General features: G+C 41.3%; 1 protein-coding gene across 5 annotated transcripts in view; it reads left to right on the top strand.

Moving 5' to 3' along the window:
* Nucleotides 1-22,933, top strand: part of mllt3 (MLLT3 super elongation complex subunit) — a 109,572-nt gene that overhangs the window by 80,320 nt on the left and 6,319 nt on the right. For 3 of the 5 annotated variants that reach the window (XM_034236627.1, XM_034236624.1, XM_034236628.1), the window contains exons 5-13: nt 330-368; nt 1,246-1,371; nt 5,562-6,140; nt 15,573-15,642; nt 17,559-17,612; nt 20,490-20,628; nt 20,992-21,088; nt 21,207-21,275; nt 22,032-22,103. In XM_034236627.1, the coding sequence (XP_034092518.1) occupies nt 330-368; nt 1,246-1,371; nt 5,562-6,140; nt 15,573-15,642; nt 17,559-17,612; nt 20,490-20,628; nt 20,992-21,088; nt 21,207-21,275; nt 22,032-22,103 (1,245 nt within the window). Of the gene's footprint in view, nt 1-329; nt 369-1,245; nt 1,372-5,561; nt 6,141-15,572; nt 15,643-17,558; nt 17,613-20,489; nt 20,629-20,991; nt 21,089-21,206; nt 21,276-21,888; nt 21,936-22,031; nt 22,104-22,933 lie in introns of all 5 variants that reach the window. The other 2 variants (XR_004571072.1, XM_034236626.1) reach the window with 2 other exon arrangements.

The raw sequence follows: 22,933 nt of genomic DNA, 5'->3' as shown, positions 1-22,933 counted from the left end.
TTCAGTCAGTCTTTTTGGCCCTCTGCCAGAGGACCCCTGTAGTGGAAGCTTTATGACTGGAGCTAAGTGCTCTCTATTTACTTTGCCCTGCACCCTCTTCTTAGCCTCAAGAAGAGCAATGGCTGACACAGACCATATCGAAACCATCATTCTTAATTTCCACTACTGAAAGATCTTAGTATATCATTTGTACATTTGTATTCAATTCCAAGTTCCTTTACCACACCTTGTTCAGTGTTGTGGAGATTATTGTTTTATTATAAAATGATTTGCATTTTATAGATTGTGATCTTATTATTCATATTTTCTGTTGTCCCTCTCTTTAACAGCAGCGGGATCCTAACAAACGAAGTTCAGAAGACTCAAATGTAAGATTTCCAACATGCTTTGGGTTAACTGAGGAAACGTGTGTAATGCTAACAGCATTGGACATCTCTACAAAGTGATATGTAATTGGTTATGTGTAACAAACCCAGTCCTTTTATCCTGGCTGGGTGATGTCCAGTCCCTCAGCACTGCAGCACAGACACAGTGAGGCAGCTGTGTTGTCTTTACTTGCATATTCTGGCAATGGTTCCAGCTAATGACTGCACGATATTCCAGCAAATCAGACAGCTTTAGATGTTAAAGTGTGTGCTGTGAATACATTAGCATGTCTTGGCTTTGATGACGCCAGTGCGCTAATTAATTACTGTTAAGTCTTTCTTGAGGCTAATAACAAAACCTACATTTATTTCTACTAGACCATCAAGCAAAGTGTATTTATGAAGTACAATATCACACATTAAAAATGTGCCTCAGGGGGCTGATTTATAATGCTTGTTAAATGATTCAAGATTGATTAGATTGGCTATTCTTTGTGTGATGAGGTCAGGTCTTAATATTAATTGGCAAAAATGTTCCAATCGATTCTTTTGAAATGTTAGTGAATGCATGTGCCTTTGAAGAAACAGTTAAACTTGTTTTTCAATTTCAAAACGTTTTTTAAGTCTTTTCTATTGCGACTGAAAGAATAGGAATCATCATACAGTAGCTAACACTTTAGGAAGCCTTGGAAAATATATTCTAATAAAAATGTGGATAAGAATGTCTTATCAAATCAACTAATGCTGCCTTCAGCAAACAAGACCAGGAATCAGACCCAGCATTCAAGGCCAGTTTTGGGTACTCAAATCTTATTTTCCTTTAGGCCGTCTAAAGCAAACACTCCTCTGAATATGTGTTTTTCTGGTTGTCCTCCTGCAGGTGATGGTGATGCAGGAGGGCTCCACCTCTCTGTTCGGACAGCACATGAAGCTGCCTTCACTCCCCAGCTCGCTGACATCCACCTTCTTGGACCAAAAGAAGAGCAAAAGCTTTCACGGGTCAAAGGTCAGTGTCGTTTCCAGGTACTTGCCTGGAGCAAGTCACACTTCTCCCCCCCCCACCCACTCTCTGCCATACCCAGCTCTGTAATATTTCACTTCTTCAAAGTATGCAGGCTTTAATCCCCCACATATTCGGCAGGTTCAAAGACCTCCAGGAAATTTAAACTCAAAGATTTCAAAGGCTTAAGCAAACTAAATCTTGGCTGCTGCTGAGCCATAAGCACCGACTCCACTGACAGAGAAGCATGCTGGGAATCTATTTTCCTACATGTCCTTTGAAGACTTCTTATGCATAGAAGCAATAATGTTTGACAATATACGTTTTAGAAGCTACCTGTTAGATTTGAAACATTATCTTGTGCAGCACTGAATCATCATCATCATCATCCAATCCAATCCACTTTATTTATATAGCACAGTTTAAAAACAGAGGGTTTGCCAAAGTGCTTCACAATGAACATAACATTATAATAAAATATAATATTACACGAATAGATAAAAAGCACACATAAGAATAAATACAAGGCACATAAAGGCTATGGACAGACAGTAAAAGCATACAAATAGGTAAGACATAGCTCAGACTGACTGGTAAGCGAGGGAAAAGAGGTGGGTTTTTAGGCGGGACTTAAAAGCTTCAAGAGTGGGCGACAATTTAACCTGAGGGGGCAGGTCGTTCCAGAGCCTGGGGGCTACCGATGAGAACGCTCGGTCTCCCCTGGTCAGAATTATAATAATAATAATAACCTTTATTTATATAGCACCTTTTGAAAACATAGTCTGCTTGAACATACAAATCCACGGACAGCAAATGAATAAAAAGAACTGAAACTAAACATGAGAAGTTAAAAACATAGCAAATAATAAAACAGAAATACAAAGAAAGAGAATTAATGAAAAATTAAATAAGACTAAAAGTAGAATCACATAAAAGCAATTCTAAAAAAGTTTTTTTAAGTGATTAAAAAGAGCAGGCAGATGTTCCAGCCCTGATCAGAATCCTGTCTGTCTATAAGCCAGCATGATGTTTCCATTAAGTGTATTTTTAGTCCCTTTAAATAGTGTCATTTAAGAGCCACGTTAGGAGAGGCCCATTTCACATGGAAACAGTTTCCAGTCTAAACACTGTGTGTGTGATGAATTACTTGTAGAGCAGGAGGTCACACACACACACACTCTCGCTCTACTTGCAAAACCCCTCTCTCTCTCCATCACATGTTGAGAATGATTGCACTGGTACTATAACACATTAGATATTGTTGTAATAAATCATGGCTCTCGGACAAAAGTCTCAGACACTTTACTTTCTATCTGTTATTTATTACAATCATTTAATTTCACAAGCATGCATGAAGTATTTCACTAACTTTTGTTTTATTGAGTATATGTTCGCATCAGACTTTATTGGTTAAAATGTACATATACAGCAGCTCTGTACTTCTACTACTGCTATCAATACAATCATCCAAAAATGTATTATAAGTTGTAAATTGCTTGATCCAGATATCTTGTTGTCTTAAAAACTATGCATCTCTGGAAAGTAAAGAACATACTCATTATATGACTGTAATTATGATGTGCTGACAGTATTATGAATATTATACGCCCTTCAGTGATTTACATTAACTTGTGCCACTTGCTAACCTGCCAATGTCATGGTGCTGAAAGGTTTGGTAAAACGTGTCACTTTAGCCGCGTCAGAGCGCTGTGTCCTGTCCAGAGCACTAAAGCCTTTTTATGTGGGGCTGCCCTGTGAGGGGGGGCAGTGGAGGAGCTGCTGGAGGTCAGAAGGAATCGGCAGCTTTACATCCTGAGGTCCCGGGATCACCAGCAGATAGGCAAAATGAAAGGTTTTAGAGGTGCTTGGGCAGAGTTGTAACACTCCCCGTCGGCTAGACTGCTTTAATGGGTTTACTGCATTGATGAAATATTGACAAGGAGGCTGGAGGTGAGACCCAGGGACAAATGGCCCCCATCGTTAAAAGGAATGCATTTCCTCCTTTCTCCGCATTGCCCTCTGCTCCACTTTTAAGGTTGCGCATGTGTGGCTTTTGAAAAGACCCCCTCACGCCACGAACAACACCACTGAAAAGAAGTCCTGAGTTTGCTCTTTAAGCCCATAGTAGACTGAGAACACCCTTTTGATTTTCTTTTAAGAACGGGCTTCTTTTCACAGAGGCTAATGCCAAACTGCAGGGCAGCATGCGTGTTTCCTCTCATGTAAAAGGCAGAGCATTAATCTTCATTTGACCTAGCTTTTGCTCGCTTTGTTGTTTGGTAATGTGCTTTTTACAAGAACTACACATAGTCTAAAGTGCAGTCAACACAACAAGAGGAAACATGATTACATGAGACATTTTCAGAGATTGGAAAACATGTCTTTCCTCTTTTGGGTTATTGGGATATATTCAGTGGCAATTTACTTACTTTAGCTATTATTAAGGCAAGACAAGTCCATACCAATCCTTAGACATTATTTTTCAGTGGCTAATTATGTGCCAGCCCTATTATGTTTGCCCACGGACCTAAAGTAACCTTTTGCATAATCCTTTGAGCTGAAGTGTATTCTATAGCTTAGATCAGGGGTGCCCAACCAGTCGATCGCGGGGAGATTCCCAGTCGATCGCGAGATGTGTCTAAAAATAGAACAACAATATTCTGTTTTATCGTTAATGTCCTGTAACATAATCTTCCTGTGCCAGAATAATGCACTTGAACGCATCAAAGCTTTGTGATTGGCCGGCGTGACCCCATGTGTCGGGGCGTGGCTGGTGAGCAGTGCACTAGTTCGCTAACGTTGTCCGTGTCAACAGGAGTGACAGTCCGCACACACAAGACCGCAATTATGGCAGAAGCAAAACATATATAATTTTCACTCCGAGTGGGAGGATGATTATTTTTGTATCTATTCCAATTCAAAGTGCATCTGTCACATCTGCAATGCGAGCGTGGCTTTATCGAAGAAGGGTCATTTAGGAGCGGCATTTCAAAACAGTGCACAAACGCTACGAGACGGAATTCCCTCCTAATTCTGCCCAACGCTCCCAAAAGGGGAGGGGCCTGAAAGGACAGCTAAATGCACAGTAGTCCATTTTCACCAGGCCCAACAACAAGAGCAAGGCTGCTACTAGAGCATCTTATCGTGTCAGTCACGTTCTTGCGAAACACATGAAGTCTTTCAAAGACGGCGAAGTTGTGAAAGAAGCATTCCTGGAGGCTGCCGACGCGTAATAAAAAATAACAGAAGCATTTCAACAGGTTTTTGATATGATAAAAACTCAAGTTAGATATCGTTATTAATCAGCTGTAAGTTTGAGTTTGTTTGAACTTATTCATTATAATTATTGTACAAAATGGTATAAGAATGCAAACTTAAATTGATTATAGTCTATTATCAATTCAGGTTAAGAAACTAGTGTTGCTTGCATCCTATTTTTAAAAGGCATTTATTTTTATACTCTAATAAAATGCAACAAAAAAAGGGTTTGATTCTATTAATTTAGTCTTTTTTATTGCACTTTGGCAGCAGATTCCTGTGTAGCTTCAGATCTGAGTTGTCTTATTAGTAAGCCTAATTTATACTTTTGTAGCAACACTATTTTTATATAATGGCAAAGAAAGGGTTCAGAGTATTTTCTTTTTCCCTGTGTCATATGTGGCAGTACTGTTCAATGTTTCTTGAAAACATTACCCACTGTAGTGACGTGTGAATAAACACCAACTCTGTATCAACAACACTGTTGTGTAACTTCAGTTAAATACTTGTATGTGTGTAGATTAGAAAGAGGTAAGATAAAGGATCTGCAGTATTTTATGAAGTATTAATCGTACAAAGGTCAGTTTTATACAAGTAGAAGTGTGTATTTACCTGGTAGTAGGCTGTCAGTAATGGCTACGCCTCTCTATTTGGACTGGTAGATCTCGGCAGACTGGCCATTTTAAAAGTAGCTCTCGGTTCAAAAAAGGTTGGGCACCCCTGGCTTAGATGATTCTGTGTGATTCTGCTCGAACACCCCAATGTTAGTTACAATATATTGTGTTTTTTCAAACATGACTTAACTTGCATTCATGTAGATTGAACATTAGCCATACGTTTAGAATTCTTGCTAGGCTAAATCCTGATGTACAGTCTTTCATTCTGTAGGATGTGTTGAAACAATGTAGGATCTCTTATTTGTTAGCTCTGATCCACAGGATGGCTCCAAAGGAAGCAGCACCACCCTTCTCACCACCGCAACAACCACCAGCACCAACAACATCAGCTTCTCCAAACTCCACAAACCCTCCAAGGACCACAAAGACAAGCCTCCAAAAGACTTGAAAGAGCCCAAAAGTGCCTTCAGAGACTCTGGCTGGGAATCCAGCAAAGTCCCCAAAGAACCTTCCAGGAAACCCAAAGAGAACCAGCCACTTAGAGATATAAATCCTAAGATGGGCTTCAAGGAACCCAAGTCTTTGTCCAAGGAGCATCGGCCTGAGGGGATGACCCCTGGGTCGGGGCTAAACAAGCGTCTGTCCAGCTCCGACGCCGACGATCTCGTGACCAAAAAGCGTAAAAAGGGATTTGCGGATCCTTCAGGGAAGCAGACGTTGGGGTCAGATGCTCCACATTTGGATAAGAAAGTCTTGAAGGATAGTTCGCAGATGAGAACAAGTAAACTGCGACCAGAAGTTGAGGAGGCAGAGCGCAGGAAGGTGTCCACACTCCCCCCGTTCCAGGACCTGGGGGACCACAATGACTCTGATATGGAGGACCAGTCCCACAAATCAGATGTAAGTACAACCTCTTTTTGAACTGTCAAATGTTTTTGCAACCAAAAGTATAAGAAATGTTGTTCTGTTGTCTGCTAGCTTAGTGAAGCACCAGATTGAATTAATCTGTTTCTTTAGAGCGGGGACACCCATATCCTGTCATCATCACGGAGGTTTAATAAGCAGCTGTCTGACCCTGGTACAAGTCCAGAACATTGAACTCACTGATCTGAGCATGCAGGCCACTTTACTGGAAAAAGTGTTGAAGGGAGGGGGTTGTGGAAAGATATCCAATTCTTGGAGGGGGTGCAGGGGTTTGTTGGTGGTCAGTCCTTCCTCGGTGTGGAAAGGGTATAAAATCAGATGACAGACGAGAGAATCCTCTTGGAGGTCTGGGCAGGGGAACTGGAGGGAGGGGTCGGCACCATGAACTAGTTCAGCTACATTCAACTGGGTGGCCGAACAAGAAGAGGACACGACTGAAGAGAGATTTGATCAAGATGAAGTTTTGTTTCTGAATTAACAGCAAATAACTGTTTTTGTACACTAAAAGTCTGTTGGTATTGGAATCAGTTTATTGTGGATGTAGCATGTGCTCACTTACTAACATACAAAGTATTTCTCTCTGCCTCCACATCAAGAGTAGGATTAGAACAACTACAGTGACTCCTTTCATGAATAGGCTGACATTTGACTGGGTTGCCTGGTCCACGCACATTTGGTGGAGAACCTCCCCATAAAGACGGGCTGTTTTAAAGCCAAATAGTGGACAAGAAAGATTTATGGTTTTACAACACCTGAGGAGAAAAGGGAGAGGCGGCAGTAAATAGCATAGAGTTCCCCTTTAATCCTTTTCGCTTTTGAAGGAAGAAAAAGGGTGAAGAAAGGTCTAAATCCCCGTGCTTTGAGCGCTTTTCTTTTATGCGATGGTATTTTCATTTCTATTCTCTACAGCTTGTATAAAGTGTGGGTCTTTGTGTGTCTTCCTCCATAGGAGCAGCTTGTTTAGCCAGGGGAGTTATTACTTAGCACTAGCAGAACCTGTGTTTTTGTCAGCTCTGTATGTAAATGCCTTTCAGCTTTCCCATACAGAGACTGGGGGTCGAGTTGGTTGTAAAAGGGATGTGGGGTGACAAATGCCAGGTGTTTGATTCTCCCCAGGCTAGCAACTCGGGTGGCCGAGCGCCGCTCTCATTTCTCATGTGACCACTTGTTTGATCTTGCTGTTTTCCTCTGAGCGCGGGGCCAGAAACAGCAGAGAGGAGGAAATGTGGAGTAGGTGATGACATGAAGGGAAAGCAGGCTGGCTGTTAGCATGAGAACTTTGCTTTAGCACATTGGAGCTGAGTGATCTGTCACTGGCACAAGTGTGTGACATATGGCCCTTGTTCATAAAATTCACATCATCACAGAGACATGTGCAGTAGATAGCTTAACATATGTTCATGATAAGCTTGGTATTGTAAGGAATGACTAACAAATATTGTATTTTATTAATATTTTCTAAGCCTCTTTATAAACAGTTTAAGTTAGCATTTAGAAAGAAATGCCATGTCTAACCTCTGCATACATTAGTCTCCCTTAAACTGAAAAAAATAGTATTACATTGAAAGAAATATGAATAAATAATGTAAGTTATAAAATGGACATTAAAGATTTTAAATCAATTATTTTATTCTAAGTTTTCATTCCAGTTTAGCTTATATGACCTTAATTTAAGGATAAACTTAAACGATTTTACAAATCAAAGAAAACGAAGCAAAAAACCCAGAATTCCCCGGGTTTCTTCAAGGTAGACAAGTTGAGAAAAATACAAAAGAATAGAACAAGATTCAAACGGTTGAGAAAACCATGAATATGTGAACTGCATGTGTAACATTGAGCTGATACATTTAATAGCAATCCACAACATCTTGGTATAAAGATTTTTCATTCACAATAAAACGGTTTTGTTTGGACAGCCCCTGCTGAATTAGACAAGCTAACCAAAAGCTCTTGGTCAGATTAGTCTTGTTTGCTGGCCTTTCTCTTTTGGCCCTAACTGTGCCAAGAGTTAAGAGAAGAAGCCAGATTGATGCCAACACACAGTGACTAAAGACTATTTATCGTCTTTGAAGAGGGCAGCTTTGGTGGCTTTGAGTAAAGCAGGACAAAAGCCCTTAAAAGGAGTGCTGGTAAGATTGATGGCTCCCTGAAGAAGCTGTCCCATAAACCAACAGACCAGCTGTGTGTTGTTTGTTGGCAGGAGGTGACGGACATTGAAGTCGCTCTGTCTTTTCTTCTCACTTCTCTTTTTATCTCATGTTTCTTCTTGAGGTGGCTTCTCGCTACTTTGTAGTTCGGTACCGCGGCAACAGCCTCCTTTTATATACATTTGGGTTTGTATATTGACAAAAATTGCATTTAAACTCCCTTTTAGAATGACTTGTTTTAAACTTGCACAACACGTTGTTCTGAATGGGTAAACCCACTATGAGAGCATATTGTGTTTAAGAGTACCTTCTACCTGTCACATCTCTTGTACTCATTGTCCTCTATAAGAACTTAACAGTAGGCAACATGGGGCTTCCCTTATCTAACTTTGAAATACTTTGAAATGTACATTTTCTGTATATTCTCTTGAGTTCTGCTATATTTGACCTAATTAGGACTTTTCAAATACACACTTAAAAAGGCAACATGTCTGGTTACTTATGTTTGTCTAGCAATTAACTGACTGCCCATAGGTCAATAAAAAAAAAAGGTTGGTCGGTGTGTGGGTATGTGTCTCCGTTAGGGATGTAACAATATATCGAATATAGCGATATCGCGGCAAATAAATGTCTCAATACCGTCGTGAGACTGACAAAATCTACCGCGATTTTTTTAATTATTTCTTCTTTTTTTTTTAAACCTTTATTTAACCAGATGGTCCCATTGAGATCATTGATCTCTTTTTCAAGGGAGACCTGTCCAACATGGCAGCAAGTAGGTTACAACATGAACATAAAACACAAAAGGACATGGTATTTACAGGGCTACATGTACACACCTAGAGACATTGACAAGTACCAACAGTATATTTATATCTCGCCCTGTCAATAAGCCTCACCTTCTTGGCAAACACGGTATTGTTTTTGAAGTGGCAGAGAGACAATGCACAGTTTGACCCACTGCTGTCACCCATGGCCAAAGCATATCTCTCTGTCCCAGCAACATCAGTACCAAGCAAGAGAGTTGTTTCCACAGCAGGGGATTTTGTAAACGCCCAAACATCCCAGCTTCTACCTGGAAATGTGGACATGCTCATATTCCTGAAAGATAACCTTGATGACGCTGAGTGAGTGAGTTAGAGTTGAGTTACTTGAAAAACTAAAGTGAAACTTGATTTATTCTATTGCAGGGTCTGATTATTATATTGTTGACACTTTAAAATACTACTATCCTACTAAAATGCTGTACAAATCAGATTTATTATTTAATAAAGAAAACAAATTCAAGTAAAAAAAATCAATATTAATATTGCGATAAATACCGTACCGTGGACTTTTTATCGCGACATTATCGTACCGTGAGTTTTTGGTATCGTTACATCCCTAGTGTCCGTTGCTCTCAGCGAATAGAAAAGCAGGCAGAAGCAGGGAATAAGTATTTATAATGTTTAAATTCAGGATGAATTTATCGTCTGATCAGTTCCTTTGATAGTCCTCTATAGAAACCCTGTTCAAACTATTATATACTACACTATAACTAGGGTTGGGAACCGAAACTCGGTTCCAGATGAGAACCGATAAGAAAATGCCGGGTACCGGGTACCCATACAAAATACACAATTTCGGTTCTGCTTAACGGTTCCTAAACGCGGTAGACCCTGTATTCCAGCGGGTCCGTCTGCACCGCGGTGCTGCGGTGACCCGGTGGAATACAGGGCGGACCTGGAGAATCACAGAACGGCCGGTCGTCAGCGGGCCGTTGACGGCCGGCTCGGTACGCTGACGGCCGGCACCACCCTTCATTTTTTTAAACGGCATCATATAAATTGCGCTGACAGGCGACAGAGGTCCACAGTTGCCCCGCAGCGATGCTCCCCCGCCCTCCCGTAGACATTTCACGAGCTCAGTCACTTCATAACACCAAAGATAGGTCGCGGTAAACACTCTGAAGTGAGGCTCCACTACACTAAAAAGAAAAGGCAAAGTGTAATGCCTGTTAATCGCTTGCCACAGGCATAGCTCAGTTAAAATAAAGCACAGCTATTGTGCAATACATTTGTATTGCATGTATATTTTTTAGTAACAATTTCAGTTAAAGCTTTTAAGAATAAATATATTGTTGTTATCTAAACGTTTGACCTCTTTATTTTACAATTTTGGAATCGAAACGGGGAATCGATAAGAACCGGAATCGATAAGCAGAACCGGAATCGAAATCGGAATCGATAAATTTCAAACGATACCCATCCCTAACTATAACCCACATAGTAGCATTGATATTGTGGTTGATTTTCTGACAGATATCCCAAAACAGCACCTCAAACCACTTTGTTCAGTTTGCCCCACTGTGTGAATTCCTTATCATTTATTTTCTATCATTCCCTCTGTTTTCTCTGTGCGCTGACAAATCTCCTTTTGAAATGTCTTCCCTTCACAAAAGACTAATGTGGCCCATTAGTCTTTGTTTTGTTGTGTATGGTGTTTTTCTTTGTATCCAACGATTACTTTAATTATAAATTATTCTGTCAATTATTCTGTCAATTATTCTTGCCGATCATCTGATTTATTATATACCATTTGCCCTTACGTAGGATATTGTATACAAACCACAACGGATTAAGATCAACCTTAAAGCAGACACTGAAACCAGAGAGTTGCAATTATTATTGTTGAATTTGTTCTCGTTATGTGACATCACATGAGTTCGACCAATCAAAAAGTACCTGAGACTTGAATTCAGCATCACCACTCTATTAGGTCGCAGGAGAACATTGAAGGTAAAAGCAGAACCTGTGATGGGTATTTAGTTTGCCTCCTGCAGTGGCAAAGTATTGTACAATAGTGTATGATGATCATTGGGAATCACTGTCTCTGCGGTCCTGCCTTGGGTCTCGTCATGCTGCGTCCCAGATGGCTTCCACAGGATTGTAGCTGACATCCTCGTGGATTCATCTTCTTATTACAGACACATGCATTCCCTAACATTCGGTCTATATGCTGTAAAATGTATTATCTCTTCAATTTACACACGGCATCTATTGCACGTCTGTCCGTCCTGGGAGAGGGATCCCTCCTCTGTTGCTCTCCCTGAGGTTTCTCCCATGTTTCCCCTTTAAACTGTGGGTTTTCTCTGGAGGTTTTTCCTTGTACGATGTGAGGGTCTAAGGACAGAGGGTGTCGTTTTTCTCATACTGATATTCTGAACAATCTGTGCTGTTGTATTTGCTGTAAAGTGTCTCTACTGTAGGCTATTTTTATTTTATGTACAGCACTTTGGCTCGACCAAAAATCGTTTATAAATGTGCTATATAAATAAAACTTGATTTGATTTGGGAAGGTGGGTGAGGGTTATCATGGTTTCTGTATGGCTAATACACAAAAATACCATACAACGTCCAATTGGATCTCCAACCTGATTCGCTCTGTCTTAGACAGGAGTTTAAACATGTGGATCAGGAGAAAAATAAACGTTCAGAGTCTCTTAACACACAGGGGAGACATGTACACTGTACTGCATACTGTATGTTAAAAATACATGAAAAAGGGCATTTTGCATAATATGTGACCTTTTTAAATCACATGTTACACTACAGTGTATTTGCCCTTTGGTTTTAAATGGCACTTGAGGCTTCACTCAGGTGCCCGGGAGAATGTTATGAGGCACATCTTCTGATTTGTGCTAGTCCATGTGGTTTGTTGACATCTTCACACGTGGAAGACTACTTTCTTTTAAAGTGTATCTAAGCATGTGAGAAGTACAAAAGTCAGGAATGTGGTGATCTCTTAGATCTCTGCCCGTTCTCACACCTGGGAGAGTCTCTTTTCTCTTATTTCTTGTCTATTTTAATATTGAGTTTGACGCTTAACAGTTTTCCTGTGTATTAGACATTTTAAAAACTCCGACTTGCCAAGCTTATATTTATGACAATATATCACACAACTATATTGTGCTAAACAATATTTATATGTGCTGTTTATTAAACGTGTTGTAAAAAGAAACCGACAAATACTTTGTCATGCAAACTTTGTAATGGTTACAAGATTGAAACAATGACTTAAAAAGAGCAACCAGAAGTTCTTGTGTTCAGACTGACAATAATTGTGACGTGGCAGGAATGAAACCCTGCGGCTCTCTGGGCATCCCCGCAATTTGTGATAAACCTGCCAATTGGACACTAAATCTAGCTGCAAACGTGTGGCCTTTTATTAGACTCAGTCATTCATGATGGTAGATGTAGACCTGAGGCTCGAGTAGTAAAAGTAGCTTGGCTCTTTTCAGATGGACCAGAAGTAGAGTTTGTGTGGATGTGTTGGCTGGCTAACAGCTTTGACACACCAAGACGACTTCAAAGAATGAGTGCTGACTCAGGACTTAATAAAGAGGACATATTCTGCTCATTTTCTGGTTCGATCCGGTACTTTAACGGTATTTTTATCGTTTATCTTTGCAATTTTTTAAGGGAAAAACTAAACAAATTGAAAACAGAATTAACATAGATATGACATTTTTGTAACAAATAATTATAGACTAATGTGATGATGGCAGAGCAAAACAAATACAATCATGTACTGTACTTAAGTACGGAGCCCTGGAGGATTCATTGAGAGAAAAATAAATAAAACGTGGCCACGTTATACTTTCTCGTTCGCACGAGTTACTAAAGCGTGGGCACGAGTTACTAAAGAGTGCGCACGAGTTAATAAAGCGTGGGTATGAGTTACTAAAGCGTGCGCACGAGTTAATAAAGCGTGGGTATGAGTTACTAAAGCGTGCGCACGAGTTAATAAAGCGTGGGTATGAGTTACTAAAGCGTGCGCACGAGTTAATAAAGCGTGGGTATGAGTTACTAAAGCGTGCGCACGAGTTAATAAAGCGTGGCCTCGTTTTATTTAAATTGAGGGATTCCTGTGCGTGACTCACAGTATCTGCTGCCCACAGCTGTTTTATAGAAGGAAAACCTCCTTCACTTTATGAAATCTCTGTGGCACCAGTGGCCTGTACTACGGAGCAGGATTTGCTATACACTATTCATTCATGAAGTATGACGCTGCGCTGTCAGCACGCGTCCTCCATGTTTGTGATTGGTCAAATGTTGGTAACCCCGTCCCTTTCACGTGAACGCGCTCTCAGCCGGACAGAGAAACCCTGGTTGATTTGCTGAGTTGATAACCAGCTTCGTAGGACCGCTTATCGAGATCGCGTTTAATTCATCCTTCATTAGAACAGCTGAATAGAGATCGAGGCTGCTACGTTTAACCACACACACCTCTACACACATCGAACTACCAGAGTATTCCCCCTCGTTTTATGAAAGAGATGTCCTGTCACCGGGGCGCATGGTGTGTGTGTGGACATCAGCAGGAGAGGACTCTTTAAAGTAGAGACACTACATACTGATATACACCTGAACATCAGCAGGAGAGGACTCTTTAAAGTAGAGACACTACATACTGATATACACCTGAACATCAGCAGGAGAGGACTCTTTAAAGTAGAGACACTACATATACACCTGAACATTTTCTTGAAGTAACACTGGATCAGATGTTCTGACAGGACACTAAGCCAGTATTGAGTAGTTAACTGCAAAAGCTGGAACTTTCCTTACACACTTCCTGACATTTTATCATCTCTTTGCCAACATGTTTCCTGTCTGCCCGCAACACTTCCGTTTTATGTTACCAGTCTTCTACACTTTAAAGCAACTGTCATATGGTTCAGTATGAGGGGCCGTACAGGCCGTAATTCATACTGGTCTTCTCACGCACATACATTCTCCTTTTACATACATATATGTTCACTCTTACACACATACATACGGAGCCCTGGAGGGTTCATAGAGAGAAACATTTATAAAACGAGGCCACGTTTTATTAATTTGTGCGCACAATATACTTTCTCGTTCGCACGAGACTTTCTTATGGTTAGACACATCGAACTGCCCGATTATTGCGCCATATTATTAGTTTTATGAAGAAGGTGTGTGTGTGTGTGTGTGTGTGTGTGTGTGTGTGTGTGTGTGCGTGTGTGTGTGTGTGTGTGTGTGTGTGTGTGTGTGTGTGTGTGTGTGTGTGTGTGTGTGTGTGTGTGTGTGTGTGTGTGTGTGTGTGTGTGTGTGTGTGTGTGTGTGTGTGTGTGTGTGTGTGTGTGTGTGTGTGTGTGTGTGTGTGTGTGTGTGTCGGCGCAGACTGCAAACTCATCTCTTTCGACTCCACTTCGAGCGATAGAATTATTAACAAAGCACTTATATCATATCAAATTTTATTTCTATAGCACATTTAAAAACGATTATATACTAATAAAGGACTGGCTTATCTACAGCCAGTTGAGTAGCACTTGAAATGTTTGGCTCTATGAAACCTGATGTACTTATATGATTCTGTTTTCTTCAAGGTTATATCTTCCTGGTCGAATGTACTTATTGTGACTGATTTTAAATGCCATTTTCTTAATGTCTTTCATTTTTTGTAAAGCACTTTGAATTGCCTTGTGTTGAAAAGTGCTATATAGATAAACTTGCCTTGCCTTATTGTAAGTCGCTTTGGATAAAAGCGTCAGCTAAATGCAATGTAATGTAATTTAGTGGGTGTGTGTGTGTAACATAGCAGCCTCAATCTCTATTCAGCTGTTCTAATGAAGGTAAACACAGTTAAGGCGCTGCGTAAAAGACACAGCTCTCTGTGCGCAGATACTTAGCAGATACTTAGCAGATACTTAGCAGATACTGTGAGAGTCACGGACATGAATTCATAGATCAAGGCAGACTGGTTCACCGACTCTTCTGTTTTGCGAATCCGGTGCTTAAACGAATAGCTCTACACCTCTGGCTGAAATGTCCCTAAAATGAAGTCCGAGTTTGAAATATATCTCAAATAATGTATGCACTGCCATTTCCCCACATAAACATAACAGTCTGCAATGAAACGGTTGTCTCCTGTGTGTCCACTTCCTACTCGTGCGCACAAAAAAGTATCTTGTGCGAACGAGAAAGTATATCATGCGCATGAATTAATAAAACGTGGCCTCGTTTTATTTAAATTGAGGCCACGAATTACATCTTGTGCGCACGACTTAATAAAACGTGGCCTCGTTTTATTTATTTTTCTGTCTATGAACCCTCCAGGGCTACGTACAAAAATGAGAAAATGCCTGCACATAAATACATTTTGATGTGTATATGTGTCTTATACTGCATTGATCCAAATGTAGTCTGTTTTATGTGTATTTTATTTCCTCACACTTTCCTCTTCTCTCTCCCAGTCTGAGCAGCCCAGTCCAGCCAGTTCCAGCTCCAGTTCAGGCTTTGCTCCCACTCACCACAAACGCCAAGGTAATGATCTGATCACTCAGCAGTTGGTTTATCGTCTTTTTCAGTCAGAAATGTTTGCGATTAGATCTGTTTTTAAGAATGGATAAGAGAATGCAATACCTGTTGACTTTGTGTACACTGGGACATGAACTAGGAGTTGCAGAACTGCCTTTTATTTAAACACATTCTTACATTTCCTTCAATTGAGGGACTGCGATCGTAGTCTAAACAAATGGCTGAATTATTTTCCAGAGACAAAAAAAACCATTTGGTACTTTTGGGTAAACAAAGACACTTCAGAATTAAGTCAACATAGTTTGATAAAATTGCTTTGGAAATGAACTTATCAGATGTAGCTATCATGTAGCCAGAACAACATTAATACATTACATCACAATGTAATTTTATTAAAATAATTTCCCCATCTCATTTTATAACAGCAGAGTTGTGCAGCCCTATTTATTCACCTGTCCAAAGCGTTTGATACCGTCGATCATCGCATCTTAAAGCAGAGGCTACTCAGTATCGGCATATCCAGCCATGCAGTGGGTGGTTTGTGAACTGCCTCTCTGAAAGGTCCCAATGTGTTCACTTGGATGGGCTGTCTTCTGAGTGGTTAAACATTACTAATGGTGTTCCTCAAGGTTCTGTTTTAAGTCCGCTTTTATTCTCCCTATATATCAACAGTTTAGGTGAAAATGTGGATGAAGCTACTTTACATTTGTATGCGGATGATACCGTGATGTACTGTGCAGGTCCCTCCATTCAGGAGGCTGGTGTTAAATTACAGGCTGTTTTTAACATTATTCAGACTCAGCTTGCTGAACTTAAGCTTATTTTAAATGTTGATAAAACCAAGGTAATGCTATTTTCAAAAGCTAAAAAGACTCCAGAGACTGCTTTGGATATTGTTACTATGCAAGGACAAGTACTTGAAGTGGTTACCTGTTATAAATACCTAGGTATCTGGCTTGATGATTGTCTTACTTTTAAACTTCATGTCAATAACCTGTTTAAAAAGCTGAGGGTTAGACTAGGTTTCTTTTTTAGAAACAAGTCCTGTTTCTCTTTTGAAGCCAGGAAAAGGCTCTGTGACCTTTTGACCTGTGCTGGACTATGGTGATCTGATCTATATGAATGCACCTGCCCATTGCCTGGAAAAGTTAGATGCCGCCTATCACAGTGCTCTGAGATTTGTTACTAACTGTAAAGCACTTACTCATCACTGCACCCTGTATGCCAAGGCAGGTCTGCCTTCACTAACTGTACGGAGGCTCAGTCATTGGTACATGTTGATCTATAAAGCCATGTTGGGTAAACTACCTTTTTATATCTGCTCTCTGATCTCACAGAGAGTGGCAAGTAGCTATTGCCTTAGATCCCAGGATGTGTTTTTATTACATGTGCCAAGTGCTAGGACTGTTTTAGTTACTAAAGCTTGTATGTGTGCTGCTCCTCTAGCTTGGAACACTATGCAATTTTTTTTGAAACTGAGCATTTTGGTTCTCTTGCATCATTTTAAAGCTTGGATAGATGAAATGTTATTAGATATCCGTCATTGTGAATAGGTTGCTAATTTATACCCCTGTAATTATGTTGTATGATATCCTTTTTGTTTTCTGTTGTTTTTATGTGTAACCAATGTGCTGCAGGTCTCCCTTGAAAAATAGATCGTTGATCTCAATGGGATTTTCACCTGGTTAAATAAAGGCTACAAACAAACAAACAAACAAACAAACAATAACTGTTCTTTTTGTCCTGAGTGGACATATTATATTATTGTAGTGAGCTTCAGGAAACACCAGGGTTTAAACTATGTGCTTGAACCCCGGCTGGAAAGTAAGTCTGGAATGTTTTATTTGGTAAACGTATATATTTGGGGCATTGGTTTCTTGAGGGTGACCTCTGCGTGTGTTTGTCATTTTCTCTGGATGCAGTGGTGGACTTCATCATCAGGAAAAGGGTGGCTATTCCTGCCGCCACCCACACAGGTAACACATCCTGGTGTGGAGAATGTGCATGGATAGCTACTTGGTGTTTATAATACTGACCAAACAACATGTGAACATACTGTATGACCTCTTCACCTCTAAGATGAGGGACACACTATATCATTATGGTGACTACCTCATGTCCCTTCCTTACCATGAACACACACTGTAGTTTCCATTGTCCCACATACACTGTCCTGCTGCCGGAATACACACTGAGTGTGTGTTTAAGATGGGGTCCACAGGTTTTTTTATGGCATTGGTCATAATTTGCTGTCATTGAATTCCCCATTTCTGACCATAAAGCTGTAATTTTTTATATCCATGCCCCCCTTTCCAAAGCCAAAGAACAACGGTCCATCACCTTCAGAAACATTAAACACATTAACCCCACAGATCTCACCACTCTGATTAATTCCTACCCCAATCCTCCAACATCCACCCACCCTGCTGACCTGGTGAATCACTATAATAACTATCTCTCCTCTTCCCTCACTGCCCTGGCTCCCCTGAAAACTCGCAAAGTTTCATTCACCCACTCCGCCCCCTGGTTCACCTCTGAGCTACGTCAGCTCAAAACAACTGGCCGCCGACTGGAGCGGCTGTGCAAAAGCACCGGACTCTCAGTTCACACGCAAATGTACTCGGATCACCTTCACCTCTACAAGAACGCGCTTTCCAATGCCAAATCCTCTTATTACTCCAACCTCATCAGCACTGGTAACAACAGAGTTATTTTCTCCACAGTCAGTCAATTAACACCATTCACCTAGAGCTGGCCTCAGCATGCACCTCCTCAAGTGATCCACCCTGGATGGCTACCACTGGTCCATCACTCATCAGCTCCCTCTCCATCTTCACCCCAGCATCGGAATACACCATCTCAGAGCTCATCCTTAAAGCCAAAACCACCACCTGTCAGCTTGATCCTCTTCCCACCACCCTGGTCAAGGCTTGCCTACCAGCCATATCACCCATGATCACTGACATAATTAACTCCTCCCTCACCTCTGGAATTGTACCCACCACCCTCAAACTGGCTGCAATCACTCCCATCCTCAAAAAACCCGGTACTGACCCAGCCGATCTAAACCACTACAGGCATTTCACTGGGTGTCCCCCAGGGGTCAGTACTCGGTCCACTCCTATTTATCATTTATCTCCTCCCCCTGGGCAAAATCCTCCGTCACCATGAGGTTAATTTTCACTGCTACGCCGACGACACACAGGTCTACATTTACTGCAAACCCACCACTGCCCTCCCCCCCACCTCCCTCACCACCTGCCTTGAGGACATCAGGAGCTGGATGAGCAGGAACCTCCTGAAGCTTAACAGTAGCAAAACTGAGGCCCTGCTCGTCGGCTCCAAATCCACCCTCACCAAGTCACATAACACCCCAGCACCAAACATCATCATCGACGGCTTCCCCATACCATTCGCTGCCCAAGTGAAAAGCCTCGGTGTCATTCTGGACGGCTCCCTCTCATTCGCACCACACATAAAAAACATCACCCGCACCGCCTTCTTTCATCTTCGGAACATCTCCAGACTCCGCTCATTTCTGTCCCAACCCAGCACTGAAATCCTGGTCCACTCATTCGTCACATCCCGGATTGATTACTGCAATGCACTTCTGACTGGCCTTCCCATCAAACTCCTCAATAGACTGCAAATAATCCAGAACTCTGCTGCCCGGATCATCACCCGCACCAACTCATCCGACCACATCACCCCCATTCTCACTCAGCTACACTGGCTTCCTGTACGCTACCGTATTGACTACAAAAACCTTCTACTCATATATAAAGCTCTCCATAACCTTGCCCCCATCTACATCACTGACCTCCTTCAGGAGTACACCCCCTCCCGCACCCGCCGTTCTTCGTCCGTAGGACTTCTCACCGTCCCAAGCTCTCGCCTCAAAACCATGGCTGCTCGAGCTTTCAGCTGCTCGGCTCCCAGACTCTGGAACTCCCTGCCACGACACATCCGACAGTCTGATTCCATAACAACATTCAAAACCCACCTGTTCAAATTGGCATTTTCTTTATAAACTGTACCCTGTGTCCTTTTGTGTCCTTCTATAGTCCATTTCCTGTTGTTTGTCTTGTCTTACCCCAGCTGATACTTCACTAAATCTACTGTTTTAATTGTTCCCTATATTGCCCCTATGCCCTGTAAGGTGTCCTTGGGTGTTATGAAAGGCGCCCCCCCCAAAATAAATGTATTATTTATTATTATAATAGTTTACATAATAAACGTTCACCATATCCGAGTGGTACACAAGGGTGTTCAGTTATCTGGGATTCTGGGGTTATTATTTTAAATATATATAAAATAATAACCCCAGAATTTGTTTTGCCATTTGATATATATATAAAATATACGTATATATAATTATTTGTATCCGCTAAAATACAACAGTTCCCTATCAATAACAAATAAGGAATAAAAAAGCTGAAATAAAAAAGAATTGGCCCATAGCTCCAGCACACATTTCTTACAGAATGAAGGCAAAAGCTTTGACAATGAAATGTAAACAATAAATAAAATACTCTCTCCTGTTTAAATAACATTCACTTTGAAAATGTTTTTTCAATTGTTAAGCCAAATGAACACCTTGAAGAATCCAATCAGCTTCGGGCTGAGAGTCTCTGGGGGGGGGGGCGAGATTGACCTACTCATTGTTGGTGTATTTTCGTAGGATCTGTTGATATATAGAATAACAGCGTTACTCTTTTTAACATTTAAACTGCTGTGATCAGACGCAGCAGTGGTGCAGCCTCAGGCTCCGCCCCCCAGCATGCTCAGCTGCTAATGCATGTTATTACTCGTGTTTCAAATGAATAATGAAAGACCTGGATGTTCTGTCCCAGTGCTGGGCCCACTGCAGTCCGTCATGCAGGATCTGCATTCCGAGGACAACGACGATGATTCAGAGGAGGACGACGACAACGACATGGACTCTGACATGGAGCGACCGGCAAACACACACCACACACACCACCAACGCAGGTTAGTGAACAGTCACTAGAAAGAGGCTTATTGATGCTGCCCCACGCCATGAAGAAGTCATCATGACACAAGCAGCAAATATGAGCAGGATACAGAAGCTGTGGGATTTTAACTACACCATTGAGTTTTAGTGATTTGGGTCATTGAAGTGCTTATATATTTTGTGCAAGAGTAGAAGTGAATGTTCTACATTTATATTTTTCTCTGTGATCTTTTGTTAAACCCGCTAGATTTAATGTACCACACAATAAAACGTTTTTGGAATTTCTTGTGGAGGCAGTTTGATCTCCCATGGCAGCCGGGCAGCAGAGATGTAAAGCCTCTTCTGATATACTGAAGCTTTTGTTTCCTGTTCTCCCCCAGGGTCAGTCTGAGTGATGGCAGTGAGAGTGACAGCTCCTCCCCCTCACCTCCATCCCGTCATGAAGCCCCGCCCTTACTAAAGACTACTAATAACCAGGTAAGATGATATCCTAGTATTAGTTAGTGTCATTGAATATATAAGGAGGGAACCCAGGTTGTAGTGTCTGTAGATTGAAGTAACACAGAGTGACTGACTGCATGTACTCTGCTCTCAGATACTGGAGGTGAAGAGTCCCACCAAGCAGAGCAAGCAGGACAAGAACAAAAACATAGATTGTGACAAGGTACACAAAGCTTTTTTTGTTTATCAGTATAAATCAGACCATATGCAATAAATTAGGAACTATTTCAGTAACCTATGGAGTTTAACACAGTACAATGCTCCTGCCTTCACTTCCTTTCTCCTGACCACAGAGTATGACTTTGATAGAACAATTACTGTATAGAAATACATAATGGGATCATAAATAATGAAAGAAGCGTTATCAGTTCAGTAGTTTCACAGATACCTGTGGTTTGCAAAGAGAACTTTAAGACAGTTTAAAGGTTTTTTCTGTCTTAAAGCTATTTTTGAGGGAATGTATTGGGTAAAAAAAGAAATCCTTACGAATGTACAACTCTAACAGTAGTTGAAAAACCAGCACAAGTTGACAGCTCAGTTGGAAAATACAGTTTTACAAGATGATGAATAATATAGTAAGATTTATATTAGAAACGAATAAAACATTGTCTGAAAGCTGGTTAGAAACTTAACCTTATGTATTCTTATTTAAATCCAGCTGTCTTGTTCTATTTACCAAAACGTTTGTAGTTGCTAAAAAAGGGGTTTTGTAGTTGTAGCCCAGTGTAAGGCGGTAGGAGTTCTAACCATACCCAGCTGTGCATCTTGTGTGACAGGCTGCAGTTGGACAAGTCTGGTGTGAATGTGTGAGACGTGGTTGAGCGTATGTTCCTCTAACTGGGCCTTATATCACGTTTCTGTGTGAAAGTGTCATATCTAAGTCCATAAAGCTAACAACGTGTTGCTGTTTGTTTCCTAGGCTTACCTGGATGAGCTGGTGGCGCTGCACAAAAGACTGATGACACTGAGAGAGGGCCATATACTGCAACAGGTGTGTGTGTGTGTGTGTGTGTGTGTGTGTGTGTGTGTGTGTGTGTGTGTGTGTGTGTGTGTGTGTGTGTGTGTGTGTGTGTGTGTGTGTGTGTGTGTGTGTGTGTGTGTGTGTGTGTGTGTGTGTGTGTGTGGTGTGTGTGTGTGTGTGTGTGTGGTGTGTGTGTGTGTGTGTGTGTGTGTGTGTGTGTGTGTGTGTGTGTGTGTGTGTGTGTGTGTGTGTGTGTGTGTGTGTGTGTGCGCGTGCGTGCGCGTGCGTGCGTGGTCTGCAATATATCATCTGAGTCAGGGAGACTGTTGCTGCGAGGATGTGCCGCTGTCTTTAAACCAGAAGGCTGTGGCATGGCTAACGGTGTGTGAGCGTGTTGTTCCCTGAGCAGGTGGCACTGCTCTGTGTGAATGACTCGTAGTATGTAAAAGCACTTTGACGGTTGATAAAGGACTATATTAGTGCAGACCATTTAACACTCAGGGAACTAAAGGTGCAGCATGTAGTATTGCACTTAATAATTAATATTGACCCGACTCCCAATGAATATTTTTCCTTGTCAAAACTTGGTGCCGATATTAGATAGATAGATTCATACTTTATTTATCCCAAGTTGGGAAATTGTTTTGTCACAGCAACATTCATGTTCATTTATTACCCAAAATGCTTACCTAAATCCCTAACTAAACTGTCGACAGTTAGCCTGTGGCACAGATAAGAAGCTAGAGTTTTAAAGTAGCTCACACTGGCTTCAAAACAAGTTCTTTAATAAGTTGTTCAGAGAAAAGCGGCTGAAATCAGAAGGACACAGTTTCTGCTTCATCCTAGTGATCTCACCACAC

The sequence above is a fragment of the Gymnodraco acuticeps genome, unplaced genomic scaffold, assembly GCF_902827175.1.
Source record: "Gymnodraco acuticeps unplaced genomic scaffold, fGymAcu1.1, whole genome shotgun sequence".
Lineage (NCBI taxonomy): Eukaryota > Metazoa > Chordata > Actinopteri > Perciformes > Bathydraconidae > Gymnodraco > Gymnodraco acuticeps.
This window is presented reverse-complemented; position numbering and strand designations above follow the sequence as displayed.